This window comes from Mesoplodon mirus (genome assembly GCF_964341445.2).
Source record: "Mesoplodon mirus genome assembly, chromosome: 5".
Classification (NCBI taxonomy): Eukaryota; Metazoa; Chordata; class Mammalia; order Artiodactyla; family Ziphiidae; genus Mesoplodon; species Mesoplodon mirus.
Window position 1 is genome coordinate 57,893,261 of NC_138980.1, and position 19,429 is coordinate 57,912,689.

General features: G+C 42.7%; 1 protein-coding gene across 2 annotated transcripts in view; it reads left to right on the forward strand.

Annotated features, from left to right (window-relative positions):
• Window positions 1-1,777: 1,777 nt before the first annotated feature.
• Window positions 1,778-19,429, forward strand: part of PDE6A (phosphodiesterase 6A) — a gene marked incomplete at its 3' end in the record, with an annotated part of 67,016 nt that continues 49,364 nt past the window's right edge. The window contains exons 1-4 of one of the 2 annotated variants that reach the window (XM_082622541.1): window positions 1,778-2,360; window positions 10,047-10,199; window positions 10,825-10,914; window positions 11,455-11,595. In XM_082622541.1, coding sequence (XP_082478667.1) covers window positions 1,887-2,360; window positions 10,047-10,199; window positions 10,825-10,914; window positions 11,455-11,595 — 858 coding nt within the window. In that variant the 5' untranslated portion in view covers window positions 1,778-1,886. The remainder of the gene's footprint in view (window positions 2,361-10,046; window positions 10,200-10,824; window positions 10,915-11,454; window positions 11,596-19,429) is intronic. The other variant, XM_082622542.1, reaches the window with a different exon arrangement.

Here is a 19,429-nt window from a genome sequence, read left to right on the forward strand (position 1 = left end):
CTACAATAAAGGAAGTAATCTACTTTCCACTGAAGTTCATTCACACAGTTCAAAGTGCCAGCCACAGTCTACGATCCTGCATTCCACAGTGTTTACAACACAGACATGCCAGGCTTTCACATATATATCCATAGTAACTAAAGTGTATTTCATCCAGGAAGAAAGTGCTTTTCTCTTCCTGCCCTAGTGGGTTCGGAGAGACACTCCAATGAGGATTCTGGTATTTTGAGATTCACTGGAGCTGATAACATCCATACTATTGTGTGCCTTTCTGACTGACAACCCAAGAAGGTACAGATTGTAGCCAGAAAAAAGCACCTTAAAATGCCAAAAGAAAGATCAGGGGGTTGAAGGAAAATAGATTAGAAAGTTAAGCCTCTATGGAAAGGAGAGAAATGAAAATGTTAACTAAAGGTTACCTCTGAGTGGCAGGATTATGGGTGACTTTAACGGACTTCTTTGTGTATTTTCTACAGTAAATATGTATTTTGTAGTAGAAGAAAAAACTATGAAAGGTGTTGTTTTTATTTTATTTTTAAATTATTTTTTATTTTTTCAAGGGAACTTTATTTATTTACTTACTTACTTATTTAGTTAGTTAGTTAGTTAGTTAGTTAGTTAGTTATGGCTGTGTTGGGTCTTCATTGCTGCGCGGGCTTTCTCTAGTTGCAGTGAGTGGGGGCTACTCTTCATTGCGGTGTGCGGGCTTCTCATTGCGGTGGCTTCTCTTGTTGCGGAGCACGGGCTCTAGGCACACGGACTTCAGTAGCTGTGGCATGAGGGCTCAGTAGTTATGGCTCACAGGCTTAGCTGCTCCGTGGCATGTGGGATCTTCCCAGGCCAGAGCTCGAACCCGTGACTCCTGCATTGGCAGGCAGAATCTTAACCACTGCCCCACCAGGGAAGCCCGAAAGTATTTGAATCTCAAAATACCAGAATCCTCATTGGAGTGTCTCTCCGAACCCACTAGGGCAGGAAGAGAAAAGCACTTTCTTCCTGGATGAAATACACTTTAGTTACTATGGATATATATGTGAAAGCCTGGCATGTCTGTGTTGTAAACACTGTGGAATGCAGGATCGTAGACTGTGGCTGGCACTTTGAACTGTGTAAATGAACTTCAGTGGAAGCCCGAAAGGTGTTGTTTTTATAAAGGTCCTTCAAATTCTGAAATCAGAGAATTGTTGAAGTCTAAAACTGGGAGAGGCTATGATGTGGAGACTGCAAAATCAGGGCCCCTAATGTACACAAGGCAAGCAGTCTGAGTGGTGAGCATTCAGGGTGAAGCCCTGTACTGGGGAGGCCCTGGGAACGGGGCTGCAGAAGAGTGGGGCCAGAGGACGGGAGGTGGGTGGGCAGTCCCTCTCAGCTCTAGCCATTCCTGCCACGGAAGAACTGGACACGGAGTTGACTCTCCAAGAGAAGCCAAACGGATCTCTTGAACAGTAAATGTAGGCTTCCATGTCGAATGTTGAAGAAAAATACCATACGGGGCAGAGAAAGCATGTCTATAACAGTCTGATGTCTTGTGCTGCCAGTTTGCAGCCTCTGTTTCAGTGCTTTCTTTTAGTTGAGCCCACCTCCTGCCCTGTGCAGAAACCTCTTCTGTTAGAAGACCAAGGTGAAAAGAAAGCTCTCACCTTCTCCCATCTGGTACCCAGAAGCATCTGGAACACCCTGATCCTCATAATCCTTGTTCTGAGGAAATATTAATGATCTAATCTCCCAAGCTCACTCTCTCTCCTCTGCAGCCACACCAGTGAGATTCACAGACAAGACCCAGAGAAGTCTGGGTTGGAGCAGAACGCATCCTGACTCAGTATTGTCACAAAAAAAGAGGCCAGCCTCAGCCCCCTCCACAGAAATAGGCAGTAGAATTCCCAGCCATGGGCGAGGTGACGGCAGAGGAGGTGGAGAAGTTCCTGGACTCCAATGTCAGCTTTGCCAAAAAGTACTACAACCTCCGCTATCGGGCCAAGGTCATCTCGGACCTCCTGGGGCCCGGGGAGGCAGCCGTGGACTTCAGCAACTACCACTCGCTGAGCAGTGTGGAGGAGAGTGAAATCATCTTCGACCTCCTGCGGGACTTTCAGGAGAATCTGCAGGCCGAGAAATGCATCTTCAACGTCATGAAGAAGCTGTGTTTCCTCCTGCAGGCAGACCGCATGAGCCTGTTCATGTACAGGGCCCGAAATGGCATTGCGGAGCTGGCCACCCGGCTCTTCAACGTCCACAAGGATGCTGTCCTCGAGGAGTGCCTGGTGGTGCCCGACTCAGAGATTGTGTTCCCCCTGGACATGGGAGTGGTGGGCCATGTCGCACTCTCTAAAAAGATCGTGAACGTCCCCAACACAGAGCAGGTAACCTCTTCCCCATGAGAGGGAGGGCGGGGAGGCATTATTCCATGGGGTTCTGGGGTGCAAGGGGGATGGGGAGCTGCTAGCCACCAAGACCGGGCTGGTGACAACTTGGCACTTTTCTTTCTTTTTTTACTTGTTTACTGATGACTTTCTATTTTGAAAAAAATAATCAAATGTAGAAGAGTTCGTCAAAAATAGTACCAAGAACTGTATATCTTTCATCCAAATTCACCAGCTATTCACAACTCACCACATTTGCTTTATGTCTCCATTTTTTCCAACCCATTCGGGAGTCAACATATCCTTTTAACCACAGGTACTTTGCTGTGTACTTCCAGAACAGGGACATTTCTTACATATCCAAACACAATGATCAAATTCAGGAAATGTGACACTGATACAATACTATGATCTAATAAGCAGTCCATATTCAGTTTTTGCCAGTCATCTCAATGATACCCACATAGCACTGTCTCTTTAGTCTCCTCCAATCTGAAACAGTTTCTTGATCTATCTTTGTTTTCCATGATGCTTATGTTTTTGAAGGGTGCGGGCCGACTATTCTGTAGAAATGTACCTCCATTTGGGCTTGTCTGAAGTGTCTTCATATTTAGATTCAGGCTATGCATTTCTGGCAGGTATATCATAGAGGGGATGTTGTGTTTTTCTTCATGCTTTGCATCGAGGGACATAGGATGGCAGTCTGTCTCCTCACGGAAATGTCAAATTGACCACTTGGTTAAGCACTTGGCTCTGTCTTCTAAGAGTCCAGTGTTCCATGGGATTCTCCTGGCAGCTCTGACAAAGACTTCTTTGATCACCTAGAGCAAATCACTTAATGCAGTTCTCCCCATAGCCCTCTGCCAGGGTCAATTCCTACTCATCCTTCAGATCTCAGCTTAAAGGTCACTTCCTCAGGGAGACCCTCCCAGGTCCCTTTGTTAGTTTCCTTCCTAAAACCATCTATCACAATAAGCCCTGGAGGCCAGGGACCATGCCTGTCTTATTCTTCACTTTATCCCAGGACCCAGCAAATGTCTGGGACAAAGCACATGCTCAGTAAACACTTGGCAAAAAGACTCACAATCAAGTAATTATGCAATAATCCCTTTAACACCTGGGCCTTTGTGGGAAATGGTTTTCTTTGAAGCACACTGGGCTGGATCTCCCATGGGGTTCATCTCTCCTTGGCCCTCCAGGGTTAAGGGTAATGGTTCTGCACCCAGGGGGCTTCCCTGAGGACTCATCCAACTGGATTGGAGTCTGTTTTCCCTTCGATTCTCTCTAGACTTTAACTGTAGCCAACATGGGTTGTCACAGTCTTATAACTGATTATCCCTGTTTTACAGATGATGAAACTGAAATCCAGAAAATTTAAGTCACTTTTTCTCCGAGTCACAGAGATAGAAAGTGGCACAGCAGGCATCTGAATTCAGGCGCTCTGGCTGGTGCCCACACCCTTCACTCCTCTGCTGTTCTATACCTCCTCCTTATCTAGCATACGAGAACGTTAAAGGAAGTGCAGTTTACAACAGGTCATTTCAAATTGCACGGCAGAAGGTTAAGATGTTAAGCTTTGAGGTCAGATCTGGGTGTGTATCAAGACTCAGTCACTTTCTAAGAACATGGCCTTGGCAAATTGTTTAGCCTGTTTGGGCTCACTTCCTAATTTATAAAATGGAGGGAGATACCTAGTTTCTCTAAGTGCTGTTGTAGGATCAAATGAGGGAATTATTTCTCATCTAGCAAAGTTCTTGGCACATAGGAATGGCTTTTACTGGCAGCTCATCTTCCTTGTTAATATAATTACTATTTTGTTGTTGCTGTTAAGAGTCTATTTATTCTAAGGGATGAATGCTGTACCAGGTCTGCGTGGGATTTGGAGAAGAATCCAGTCCTGCCCTTCTGGAGCTTTCAGTTTAGATTCTATTTGTGGGGAAAACAGAGAACAGAGGTGCCGAAAGCTTCTATGGACCCTGGTGTTGAGGGACTGAGGATTTAGGAAGGTTCTCTAATTCTAAAATATCCCTAAGAGTTTGCTGAGCCCTGCGCTAAGGAACAGCTTGCCGTTTCCTGTTCAGCCCTGAAGTTCACTCTGGATGTGATGGCTGTGCTCCCCCAGAAGATTTCTGGACATGCAGCCTCCTTGGTGGGTGCCCTCAGGCTTGGAATGAAGTCAGTCCAGGTCAGCAAGCCTGTGTCCTCCACATGTGCATGTGTTCTTCCTTGAGATATCGTACTTTATTTGGGCCTTTGGATAGAAACTGGGAGTTGGATGGAGAAGGGGCAGGAACATGGTGTAGACTGGGGTCTGGGTCATCCCTGAACCATCAACAAGTGATACTCTTAGCCTTTAGCTCCACCCCCGCCCCCCAAAACCTGGGACATGCTTATAATCACTGAATTTTAAAAATGTGAAACCATGAACGGAGTTTCCCAGGGTTGGAATGTGGTTCCCATGCCCTAGCACATTCCTACTTATCCTTGGGATCTCCTCAGGGAGACTTGTCATTAGGGCTGCCAGATAAAATATAATATGCCCAGTTAAATTTGAATTTTAGATAAGCAAAGAGTACTATTTCAGTATGTGTTTTGTGCCGTCTCAAACTGCCAATAATCAATGTTGTGGTTGGACCAGGCCTTGTGGTTCTTATGATGAATGCAAGATACCTTTCAGCACTAACCATCAGGAAACTTTGAAAAAATAAAGGTTTATTACTTACAAGACCTGGAAATTATATAGCACACCTGGGGCCACACAGGGAGGTCTCAGGTAGAGAGGGAAAGTGGGGTCCAGCCTAGGGTTTTTATGGGGGTCGAGGGTAGGGGCATAGGCTTCCACAGGCTCACTTTTTATTAGTTAATTTAAAACATAAGAGCAGAAATTTAAATCATGGTAAGAGAAATTAGAAAATAAAAAGTGGCCCCAAATGATCAGTTATCGAGATCAACCAAGATCTTCAAAATAAAGGAGCCTCAGTGGGAGGAGGTGGCCTGGCTCTTTATCTCGTGTGTGGCTGACAGCGTGTTTATTTGAGATAGCCAAATAGCCATATTTGAGGTGGATGTCTCAGCAATCAAAGCCTAAGTCATGCACTTAAATTACAAAAGTGAAAACAAACAAAAACAAAAAACTACAAAAAGTGTCAAGCTCACACTACCGTACACCTCTGCAATATTTACGATATACTAAAAAATTACTTACCTGAAATTCAAATTGAATTAGTCATCCTGTGTTTATCTGCTAAATCTGGCAACCCTACTTGCCATTTAGTATTTGTTTGTGTATTTATTCTTTACCCTTTCTCCTTAGGAAAGCCCACAAGGCCTGTTTGTTGCTGTGCGTCTTATTTACCACTGGTCCCCAGACCTAGTCCAGTGCCTGGGACAGAGTGGGTACTCATTACAGTTTATTGAGTGAATGAATAAATGATGGCCCTGTCCCAGTGGGCTGTGATATTGTGATTTATAAAAAGAAATATTTATTTGGTCTTTGTCCTGGTTCCTGGCACAGAACTGATCCTTGTAATTTCCTGAGTGATAGAACCACCTGGCACTGAGCTCCTAAATCCTTTGGAATTTCCTAGGTGGTCAGTGGTCTTTTGTTCTAATGTGGGGACTCTTGGTGGGCTCCTGGATGGGGGCCAGTCATGAGAAAGATCAAGGCATGATTAGACACTTGAAACTTTCAGCCCATCCTCCATTCTCTTAAGAGGGGAGAAGGGCTGGAAATGGAGTTAATAAACTATCATGCCTTTGTGATGAAACTGCCATAAAAATCCATAAAAGTACAGAGTTCACAGAGCTTCAGGATTGGTGAATACATGCATGTGCTGGGAGGGTGGCGCATACCCCAACTCCAGGGGGACAGAAGCTCCTGCACGCAGGACCCTTCTGGATCTCACCTTATGTATCTCTTCATCGGACTGTTCACCTGTACCCTTATTATACAATAAACCTGTAAATGTAAATACTTCCCTGAGATCTATGAGCTGTTCTAGCAAGTTATCAAACCCAAGGAGGAACCTCGATTTATAGTCAGTCAGGCAGAAGTACAGATGGCAACCTGTGACTTGTATTTGGTATCTGAAGTGGGGGCAGTCTTCTGGGACTGAACCCTTTCACTGGTAGGTTCTGATTCTCCAGGTAAACAGTGTCAGACCTGAACTGAATTGTTGGATACCCAACTAGTGTCAGAGAATTGGCCAGGGTGGAAAAAAACACCTACGCATCTAGTTTGAGAAGTGTTGTGAGTGTGACAGTACTGTGAGAGTAAAGGAGAACAAGGAGCTTTTTCTAGACACTGACAAACCCCACTTCTGGAGACTGAACCTGAAAACACTGCCATTTCCAGAGAATCTTACATCTGTTGTCTTGCTCTCCTTCCCTCACTATGGCACCTGGAACCCAGCATGCCAGGCCGGAAAGAAACCTCGAGGAGGACCTACCTGGTCCAAACACTCCAACTTTAGCAAAAGGAAAACTGAAGCTCAGAGAGGTTTCGGCTACTGCCAGTTTACTGACTGGCTCATGAAGCCACTCAGACAACAAGTCCCTCCCTCCTAGGGCCCCAGGACATCACCCATCTGGTGGGGGCCTCCTTCACACTATGGTTTGAATTGTGAGTGCATGTTTTACATGATGTCCCCACCGTACAGTGATAACCCATTGATAACTCACCTTTCTTACTGATCTTGGCATATCTAATGCCTCTCACAGAGCCAGTGCTCAGCAAATATAAGTGAATGAATGAATCAATCCAGCAATGAATCAATCAGTGTATCAATGAATAAATTAATTAATGAATGCAGTGGCTGTGCCATTTACCAGCAGGGAGATAATTGTCTATAAAACACGGAAGGAGAGAATTCTGTGTGACAGGGCAGATGTGAGAGTTAATGAATTGTCTGGCTCTGGGCCAAGTACATCATTATTATCCAATAAATAGATGCCATCATGGGATGCAACAGAGCTTGGCACTGCGAATGTTTGAAAAGAGGAACTGGGGTTTCCAGGAATGAGAAGCAGTCTTGCATTACATTGGAATAAAATCTAAGCTCTTTACAGTGGCCTCCAAGGCCCTGCCAGATAAGGCCTCTGCCCAGCTCTCTGACTTCCTTACCCTCCCATCTCCCTCACTACACTGGTCTTCTTCCTGTTTTGCAGATCAGCCAACTCACTGCCCTCTCCTGGCCTTTGCATTCTCTGTGCTCTCTGCCTGGAATGCATTTCACCTGCCTGGCTCCTCTGAGCCTTCAGCTCTCCGCTTACCTCTTGGAGAAGCATCCCTACCCACCATGACTGACCAAAGCAGCTTCAATCTGCCACCACTTCCATCACTGTCTATAGCATCATCCAGTTTCTCTCCTTCAAAGCAGCTGTTTACTTGCTTTTTGTCTGCCCACCCCATTTGAATGGAAGCTTCACTAGGGAAAGACATCCACCATTTTTGTTCACTGCCTAACCTGAGGGTCTAGAACAGTGCCTAGCCTACAATAGAAGGCACTCTGTTAATGCTAACTGAATGAATGAACAACTTTGGGCTTTCCTTAGCTCGACTTCTGATTCCTGGGCTTTAAAATAAACAGTTTGAGCTAAATTGTTTCTAAGGCCCCTCCGTCTCTGATACACTGAGGTTCTATGACACGGTTATTTAGGACACTGTATATGCTGAAAATATAAGGATGACAATGGCAATGTAAACACCAGTCAATTGGCAGCTGTACTATCTGTGAGAAAGTTCCAGGGCCAAGAACTCAGTGGGAGAGAAGGTACTAGTGGATTTAGTAATCTCTGCCTCAGATGAGGGGAAGGCCCAAGTACTGTTTTCCTTGATGGAAGTGAATATTGCAAGACTGAACTGACTTCATGAAATGAATCTGAGCATGCCCCACTCAGGCCTGTGTTTAGGGATTCATCAGTGTCCTTAGAGAGAGACGTGGAAAACCTCTGTGGCTAATGCCTCTTTAGAGATTTTGCTTAATCCTTGAACACTAATTCAAGTAGGGCACTACAGGCTTCTCTTAATTCCTTTACCCTTCACCTGGTTTGAGACAGCTTCCTTGACAATAGTGTCTGTTTATTTAATCCCACTCCAACTGGAAGAAATTAACAGATGCAGAGAAGCACACTCTGAACTTCTACATTGTGGAAAAAATACCACACACCCGGTTCTAGCAAAGCTCTGTGAAACTGGCTCTATGAAATACATTTCCCTTCTCAGAACAGCATGAACTGTACATGTCTGGGCTGGCTTGTGTCCAAGCAATGCTGGCCGTTGGGAAACTTCACAGTGCTACCAGGAAACAGAAAGGTGAATTCTTTGGGATTTAAGACAATTCGGGTTCTGTCTCCCCTTTTTCTGACCACCTGGACTGCAACGCCCTGTACTGGCCTCCATGTTTGCCTTCAGGGTGAGGTGTGTGTGGGGTGTGTGCTCCTCTGTACTTCCACTGCTTTGAGCCAACACTTATGTCCTGCGTTACTATTACTGATTTATCTGTGTGCTGGCCTGAATCTTAGTCTTCTCTGTATCCCTAGCGCTTAGCCTAAGGCCTGACACAAAGTGGGACTTCCATTAAGATTTGTGAAATGGGGGGCTTCCCGGGGGGCGCAGTGGTTAAGAATCCGCCAGCCAATGTAGGGGACACAAGTTTGAGCCCTGGTCCAGGAAGATTCCACATGCCGCAGAGCAACTAAGCCCGTGTGCCACAACTACTGAACCTGCCCTTTAGAGCCCGCGAGCCACAACTACTGAGCCCATGTGTTACAACTACTGAGCCTGCGGGCCACAACTACTGAAGCCCGCGCACCTAGAGCCCGTGCTCCGCAACAAGACAAGCCACCGCAATGAGAAGCCCACACACCGCAACAAAGAGTAGCCCCCGCTCACAACTAGAGAAAGCCCGCGTGCAGCAACGAAGACCCAACGCAGCCAAAAAAAAAAAAAAAAAAAAGATTTGTGAAATGGGGATATCCATTGGACTGGCTGTGTGGTGCTAGAACTGGATTGGGAAAAAAAGCTGAAAGTAACAAACTATTTGGTTCAATGACCTAGACCCAGGTCTGCCCTTATGCAGCCTTCCCTGAAAGGCAGCAGAGCTGAGGGCAGGTTCTGGAATCACACACACAAACAAGTAGTAAGTAACGTTAACTTTCTTGAGTTTCAGTTTCCCCTGCTGTAAGATGGATTACTAATAGTCCCATCTCACAGGCTATTGGGAGGAATAAAGTGAGCTGATGCAGGCAAAGCGCCACATACAATACCTACTAGCGACTGTGATTATTATACTCACTAAGGTCTTTTCCGCACTCAAGTTTCTATTTTGGGCTAAACTGCCATCACCTCAAGAGAGCCTTCTCGAAAACTTCCTCCACAGATAAAGTCAACCCTCCACCCCCATCCTTGGGCCCCTACAGTGCTGTGCTCACTTTGTCTCCACAGCCCTTAGTGGGTCGTATTTCAGACTTTCTTCTACTGGATTTTGGAGGCTTCCAGGGCAGAAATCATCTCTAATTGCCTTCCCCCACTGAAGTGGAGTAGATGGAAATGTCTTCATTCTTTTGTCAACAAGAGAATGGGGAGCCCCCTTACCCTACCCCTACCATGGGCACCTGGGGCTCTGTGTTGTTTTACTGTCTTTGCTCTTCATCTGCCCACTCAGGCTTGTCTCTGTCTTCCTTCAGGATGAGCATTTCTGTGACTTCGTGGACACCCTCACAGAGTATCAGACTAAGAATATCTTGGCTTCTCCCATAATGAATGGGAAGGACGTGGTGGCCATAATCATGGCTGTGAATAAAGTGGATGGGCCCCACTTCACCAAGGGAGATGAAGAGGTAAGAATGCTTTAGAAATTGCTGGGGTGGCCATGCTAGCACATTCTCCCAGCTCACAAATCCTCTGACCCTTGCTATTTGGCCTGGCCTCGGTTTCCCTATCTGTAACACAAAGAAGTTAGTAGTCTGATGCTCTGTGAGGAAGGCAGGGCAGGATAATCATTAAGATGTTGGACTTTGGAGCCAAGAACGTAGGGAAAATTGTTCTGGTTCTGCTAATATCTGTTTGACTTGGGCATGTTGCATAATTTCTCTGAACCTCAGTTTTCTTATTTGTAAAATGGAGATGATTTTTTAGTATCTCTTATATAGAGTATCTATAGTATCTCTTGAGGTAGCTGTGATGACCAAGTAAGATAACATACATAAGTGACTTATCACAGGGCCTGCGAACTCAATAAATAGTAGCAATTTTTCATGAATACACCCCTATTAACGTAGACATTCTGTGAGCTTTTCCCTCTTATAATGCATCATTTTATGAGTCAGCCTTCCATGATCCATCTGCTCAAACTGTCTCAGATGAAGCTTTGAAAATGTTCAGACTTATTTGCTGATGGTGGAAGTGGCCAGAGGAGGAATTTCTCCTTCTCATCTGTTTCCCCTCATGCTGTTTGATTTTCAGATTCTTCTCAAGTACCTCAATTTTGCAAATATAATCATGAAGGTGTTCCACCTGAGTTACCTGCACAACTGTGAGACTCGGCGCGGCCAGGTAAAGGGCTTGGCTCATTGGAATGGACTGGATGTGTCCTTTTACTGAAGCATTGATATGCTCAACTGGAAAGGCAGTGATAATAAAAGTGCCTGGGAACCATCATACTGTCTCTGCTCAGCACCTCTGGGGTTCATGAGGTAGTAGATGTTTGTAAAGCTGTATCCCAGACTGATTGCATGAACACACTTTCAAATCAGGCAGCTTGGATTTGAATCCCTGCTAAGCCATTTACTAGCTCTAAGAGCAAATCACTTAACCTCTCCGAGCTTCAGTCTCCCCATTTGAAAAATGGGGAAAATTATGGGATAATGTAGGGCACTTGTGCTCAGCCAATGTTTGTTATTATCATTCTTACTAACAACCTAGGAGATAAAAGAAATGGGAAGACTTGGACCCAGTAGAAGCTGCCCAGTTATTCACCTCTCTGAACCTCAGTTTCCCCATCTATAAAGTGAGGACAATTATTGTATCTCTTGGTTATTGTGAGCTGCTGCTCTGTGCCTCAGAAACACTGACTATGTTTTTGTATTTTTTCAGGTACTACTGTGGTCTGGGAGCAAAGTCTTTGAAGAACTTACAGACATTGAGAGACAGTTCCACAAAGCCCTGTACACAGTCCGAGCCTTCCTCAACTGTGACAGATACTCCGTGGGGCTCTTGGACATGACCAAGCAGAAGGTGAGAAGACTTCAGGAGCAGACATTTCCAAGAACAGGTTAAATATATAGAACAGGTTAAATAGCAGACATTTCCAAGAACAGGTTATATATTTAACAGGTTAAATATAACAAGTTAAATATATACATTTCCAAGAACAGGTTAAATATATACCAGGTGGAGCCCAGACTTCTGTCACAAATTCAGTGCTCAGGGAAGAGTCTGGGAGGATGTGGATGGTTGTGAAAAGATTTTCATAGGTCTTTTACACTGAGAAGAGGACTACCAACCTTTAAAGAGGAAAAGTCATTCTAGGGCACAGGGGAGTAAAAATAACCTGTATCTTCCCTAGTCTGTTGGAAAAAAATGAGTATGTGAGAAGAAGGCGTGATGAGATGGTGAAGGTAGGTGATAAAGAAGTTTCCATGTAGGATGAAAGTCCAGAAAGAAGAAAGTTACCAACTTCAGGAATTCTCAGAAAATGCACTCAAAGGTGGGCAGAAACCTTTCCTATGGTGTATGGAGCCCAAGGCTCATCCAGGCAATTGAAGTGGATGCATATGCTTAGATCTGGTCCCTCAGAATGCTCTGGGGTCACATTGGTTAAGGCAGCAGAGACTCAACTGGCCCCCAGTCATGTTCTTCAGCTAGCTTTTCCCAAACCAACTCTCCCATTGCTTTTTCTCTACCTGTCCCTGCCTCCTGGAGCCAATCATTTTCTGCCTTGGAACAGAGTTCCAAAGTTATCTAGATATGTGATTTCCTCTCCCAAAGTCCCAAGATCCCTGTCGGTTTCATTTTGCGTGCTTTATCATGCTGCGTGTGGTACACAGCCCAGTGGAGACCCTCTAAATATTTGGTCGAATGAATAAATGAATTGCAGAATCCGGGGTTGGAAAAGACCTTAGGTCTAGTCCAGAGGCTCCCAAATGTGACAGTAAATTAGAATCTTCTGAAGAACTGTTTAAAAATTGCTGGGCTAATCATCAAAAAGTCTACAAACAATAAATACTGGAGAGGGCGTGAAGAAAAGGGAACCCTCCTACATCACTGGTGGGAATGTAAATTGGTACAGCCACTATGGAGAAGAGTATACGGAGGTTCCACAGAAAACTAAAAATAAAATTACCATATGATCCAGCAATCCCACTCCTGGGCATATATCCAGACAAAACTATAATTCAAAACGATACATGCACCCCTATGTTCATAGCAGCACTATTCACAATAACCAAGACATGGAAGCAACCTAAATGTCCATAGACAGAAGAATGTATAAAGAAGATGTGGTACCTATATACAATGGAATATTACTAAGCCATAAAAAAGAATGAAATAATGCCATTTGCAGCAACATGGATGGACCTAGAGATTATTATGCTAGTGAAGTAAGTCAGACAAAGACAAATATCATATGATATCACTTATATGTGGAATCTAAAGAAAATAATGACACAAATGAACTTATTTATGAAACAGAAACAGACTCACAGACTTCAAAAACAAACGTATGGGGCTTCCCTGGTGGCGCAGTGGTTGAGAATCTGCTTGCCAATGCAGGGGACACGGGTTCGAGCCCTGGTCTGGGAAGATCCCACGTGCCGTGGAGCAACTGGGCCCGTGAGCCACAATTACTGAGCCTGCACATCTGGAGCCTGTGCTCCACAACTAGAGAGCCCGCGATAGTGAGAGGCCCGTGCACCGCGATGAAGAGTGGCCCCCGCTTGCCACAACTAGAGAAAGCCCTCGCACAGAAACGAAGACCCAACACAGCCATAAATAAATAAATAAAAATAATTTTAAAAAAAACCTTATGGTTACCAAAGGGGAAATGTGGAGAGGAGGGATAAATTAGGAGTTTGGGATTAACATATACACACTACTATATATAAACTAGATAATCAACAAGGACCTGTAGCACAGGGAAATCTACTCAATATTCTGTAATAACCTATATGGGAAAAGAATCTGAAAAAGAATGGATATATGTATATATATAATGGAATCACTTAGCTGTACACCTGAAATTAATACAACATTGTAAATCAACTATACTCCAATAGAAAATAAAAATTAAATTAAAAAAAGAATAAATAGAAAATCTAACTAGACCTATAACAAATAAACAGATCGAGTTAGTAATTAAAAAAAAAACTTCTTACAAAGAAAAGCCCACAGGGCTTCCCTGGTGGCGCAGTGGTTGAGAGTCCGCCTGCCGATGCAGGGGACACGGGTTCGTGCCCCGGTCCGGGAAGATCCCACGTGGCGCGGAGCGGCTGGGCCCGTGAGCCATGGCCGCTGAGCCTGCGCGTCCGGAGCCTGTGCTCCGCAGCGGGAGAGGCCACAGCAGTGAGAGGCCCGCGTACCGCAAAAAAAAAAAAAAAAAGAAAAAAAGAAAGAAAAGAAAAGCCCACAGCCACATATTTTCACGGATGAATTCCACCAAATATTCAAAGAAAACTTAATGCCAATCCTTCACAAACTCTTACAAAAATAAAAGAGGATGGACCATTTCCCTACTCGTTCTATGAGGCCAGTATTACCCTGATACCAAAGATATCACAAGAAAAAACCCTACAGACCAAAAACCCTACAGAATACAGATGCAAAAAATCTTCAACAAAATACTAGCAAAATAAAACCCTGGTCACATATAAAAACCATGGTCAATTGATTTTCAACAAGGGTGCCAAGACCATTCAAAGGGGAAAGAATAGTCCTTTTAACAAATGGTGCTGGAACAACTGGATATCCACATGCTAAAGAATGAATTTGGGGTCCTACTTCACATCATGTACAAAAATTAATTCGAAATGGAGCACAAACTTTTACATAGATGTAAATCTTTGTGGCCTTGGATTAGGCAACAGTTTCTTGGATATGACATCAAAAGCACTAGTAACCAGAGGAAAACCAGATAAATTGGGCTCCATCAAAATTTAAAACATTTGTGCTTGAAAGGACACTAATGAAGAAAGTGAAAAGACAATCCATAGAAAAGGAGAAAATATTTGCAAATCGTATGTCTGATAAGGGTCTAGTATGTAGAATATAAAAAGAACTCAAAATTAGAAGTATGGCCAGACTTAGAGAATGAACTTATGGTTACCAAGGGGGAAGGGTGGGGAGAAGGGATAGTTAGGGAGTTTGAGATAGACGTGTACACACTGCTGTCTTTAAAATGGATAACCAGGTGGGTCTCTGCCGGGGACATGGGGAAAGTGAGGGGCCTGCGGGCCTGGGTGCACCAGGCTGCCGTGAGGCCCACAGGGGAGGCCACGCCCAGCCCCAGGCCCCTGACACGGGAGGCAGCCCCTCTGCAGGCCCCGGCTGGCGGAGTCAGGGGGGACGGAGTGGCATGAATGCCAATGTCTTTGCTGGGACCACGAAAGATCCCAGTGCCTTGGTGCTGAAGATGGTCATGGACGCAAGGGGAATCACCTCCATCAGGAGAGGTGCCGAGGCCAAGGCTGTTTTGCCCAAGAAGGAGAAGCTGAAGCTGAGGCGTTAACAGGTGACTGTAGAGGGATGCAGTTTCAATCCCTGGTCTGGGAACTAATCCCATATGCAGCGGGGCAACTAAGCCTACGCGCTGCAAATACTGAGCCTGGGCGCTCGGCGCCACAACCAGAGAGAAGCCTGCGCACCACAACGAAGAGCCCATGCACCGCAAGGAAGAGCCAGCACAGCCAAAATAAAATTTGAAAAAAGAAATAAAATAAAATAAAGTGGATAACCAACAAGGACCTACTGTATAGCACAGGGAACTCTGCTCAACGTTATGTGGCAGCCTGGCTGAGTCACTCTGCTGTGCACCTGAAACTATCACAACATTGCTAATCGGCTATACTCTAATATAAAAGAAAAAGTTTAAAAAAAAATTAGCAGTATGGGATTAACAGATACGAATTACTATACGTAAAATAGATAAGCAACAAGGATTTACTGTATAGCACAGGGAACTATACTCAATATCTTGTGATAACCTATAATAGAAAAATATATATATATAACAATCACTTTGCTGCACACCTGAAACTAACACAAAATTGTAAATCTACTATACTTCAATTTTTTTTTAAAGTGTGATGTTTTGCTCATGAACAAAACCTCCTACAACTCAACAATAAAAAGATAACCCAATTAAAAAAAATAAAGTAAAATGAAATAAATAAACATTGTTGGGTTACATGATAGTCTGCCTTTTTTTACATAATGTTCTGTGAACATAATTTTTATCAGTACATGTGGATTTTTTAAAGACAGCATACATACACATAACATACACAGAGAAAAGAGCACTAATTACAGGAGAATACTTCGATGAATTACCTCAGAATGAACATCCCACTTAACTACCATAAAGATCAAGAAATAGAACATAACTGGCCCCTCAGAAGCCCCTTTCTTACCCCTTTCCAGTAACTCCCACCCCTTCCTCCCTAAAGGTAACCACTATCTGACCTTTAAAACCATGTTAGTTTTGCCTATTTTTGAAGTTCATATAAACGGAATCATATAAATACATACTCTTTTGCGTCTGGATTCTTCTGATCAACATTTGGGTTGTAAGATTCATTCTTATTGCTCCTCATAGCATTAGTTCACTAATTTTCATTCTTGTGGAATATTCCATTGTATGAATAATCTGCAAAGTATTTATTTATTCTACTGTTGATGGACATTTGCATTTTCATGTTTGGGCTTTTATGAATATTCCTATTATGAACATGCTAGTACATATTTTTTGGTACACAGTTGTACCCATTTCCCATTTCAGTTAGGAATTTACCTGGGAGTAGAAATTCTGGGTAACAGCTTTTTTTTTTTTAATATTTATTTATTCATGGCCACGTCGGGTCTTAGTTGCAGCATGCAGGATCTTTCCTTGTGGTGCACAGGCTTCTCTCTAGTTGTGATGCACGGGCTCCTCTCTAGTTGTGGTGCATGGGCTCCAGAGCACGTGGGCTCAGTAGTTTGTGACACACAGGCTCTCTAGTTGAGGTGTGCGGTCTCAGTAGTTGTGGCACACGGGCTTAGTTGCCCTGTGGCATGTGGGATCTCAGTTCCCTGACCAGGGATCGAACCTGCGTCCCCTGCATTGGAAGGCAGGTTGTCAACCGCTGGACCACCAGGGAAGTCCCTAGCTTTTTTAAAATTGAAGTACAGTTGATGTACAATATTATATAAGTTACTGGTGTACAACATAGTGATTCACAATTGTTAAAGGTAAGAATTACCTTTAATATTACTCCTCTGGGTAATAGTTTTAATAGATACTGCCAATCTGATTTTCAAAATTATTGTACCATTTTACCTCCCACCAGCAATGTAGGGGGTGTCCTCACTAATACTTGGTATTGCCATCTTACTAATTTAGCCATTTTGGTGGGTGTGTAGTGTTATCTCTTTGGGTATTAACATGTGTCACCTAATGACCAGGAAGTTTTATGTTTATTGACCATTTGGATATCTTTTGTGAAGTGCCTGTTCCAGTCTTTTCCCCGTTTTTTTAAATTCTATTGTATGTTTTTATCTTACTTATTTGCCAGAGTTCTTAACAAATTCTGGATATGGGTCCTCTGTTGAATGCAACATTGTAAATATCTTCTCCCATACTGTGCTCTCATTATCTTATGTTTTTATAAATGTAAGTTTTAAATTATAATGTAGCCCAATTTATCAATCTTTTCCTTTATGGTTATTGGTTTTTATGCCCTATTTAAGAAATCTTTCCTGGCCCCAAGGTGATAAAGATATTCACCTATGTTAACTTCTAAAAGCCTTATTGTTTGAACTTTCACATACAGCTCTACAATCTACCTGATGTTTCTAAAATGTATAGCATGAAGTAGTGTCAATATTAATTTTCCCCATATAGATATCCAATTGACCAGTACTTGAAAAGACCATCCTTCTCCCCCACCGTTCTACTGAAAAGACCATCTTTCTCTATCATACCTCTATCATCAATCAAGTGTCCATATATTGGGTCTGTTTCTGGACTCTCTATTTTGTTCCCTTGGTATATTTATCTATTCTTCTGCAATACCATACTGTCTTAATTATAGTACCTCTATAAAATATCTTGATATGCAGTGGTAAAAGACCTCTAAGTTTGTCATTATATACTAGAGTTTTTCATCATGTTTTACATCTCTTACACTCCTTTCTGTATTTCCTGCCCTTTTATATTTTTGTTTTTTAGTTTGAATATTTCTTCTGATCTATCCATGAATCTTCAGTTGTGTCTAATTGGCTGTTAAAACTATCTATTGAGTTCTTAATTTCAGGTATTTTTCAATTTTAGAATTTCCATTTCATCTTTCTTGAGGTTTCCAGTGCTCTTCTAAAATTCTCTATTCTGTATTTGATTTCTTGGACATAATCAGTTATTTTAGAGTCTGGGTCTGAGAGCTATATCAGTAGATATATTCTATGGCTGTCTTTTTATAGCCTGTTTTACCTCTTGATTTTCAGTTAATCCTTATATTGTACGTGACTATTTATTTTTGTTTGAACATTAGAGACATGTATAAAACATTTTAGAGATGATTTGAAACTCTGGGCAATGTTATATTCCTCCAAAGGGGATTTATGGTACTTCTGGCTAGCGGTTGAGATAAAGGCAGAGCATCTGAATCCAATCAGGGATTGAGCTGATTTGAAGCTGGTCTTCAGTTTTTGCAAGGGATGTTCTGTTTCTGATTCACTTTTACTACTAGGGTATAAACCTTTAAGAAGGGCCAGCTGAAACCTGGGTTGGTTTCAAGGGTCCCTCCTCCTTGGCAGGCCCTGAATTCCAATTTTATCCTACTAGCCCAGTAAGTCTGCGCAGCTTCCCAGCTGCTCCACAGCATCTTTGGTATCAGCAAGGGGATCAAGAGGAAAAGCTGAATCAGGCATTAGGCTCACATCTCTGGGCTTTCCTTCTCTGGGGGATCTTGGCCCATCAAGTCCTTGCTACCTTGCTAGCTCTATGATTCCTTCAAACAAATGTTTATATACACATATGCACACATACACATATACAGTCCAGATTTCATAATAATTCTCAGTTGGAGGACTGGTCTGAAACAAACTGGCCACCATTAATAGGAGTAGAAATCCTCTTTCTTTGTTCTTTAGTCCACATGGATTTACCTCATTCTTCTAAATAGTATGGATATACCATAATTAATTTATCCTTTCCGCTATTTCTGGGCATTTAAATCATTTCTAAATAGTCTTGCAATTAAAGACAATGCTATAATGAACAACCTTGGAGTTAAATTCCTGCACACTTGACAGAGACTATCTATAGGACAAAGCTGTGGAAGTACATTACTAGGAAAAAATTTTTATTTTGCTTTCCCAAAATTTTCCCTCTAAAGGCTAAATCATTTTATACTCTCACTCGCACTGCATGAGAATTCCATTTCTCCAAACTCCTGCCAATTCTATATATCATAAATCTTTTTATTTTTCCTACTTAAATGGGCAAAAAATGTTATTGGTTTTTTCTAATTGTTTTTTCACTGATTACCAAGTGACGGCAAATACATTTATATGTTTATTTGTGAGTTAACTTGTTTTCTTCCATATATTGCCCAGATTTTTCTGGGCAATATATGCCCATTTTTCCACCTTTAAAATTGAATTCTTTGTCTATTTCTTATTAAAATATAGGAGTGCTTTATCCATGATATAGACTATATCTCTGTCACATAGATATAGATATTTTCCCTTTCTATGGATTATATTTTAACTTTGTTTATGGCATCTTTCATCATACAGAAGATTTAAATTTTCTTTTATGGCTTCTGCATTTTGAATTTTGTTTAAGAAAGACTTCCACAACCTTAATATTATAGTC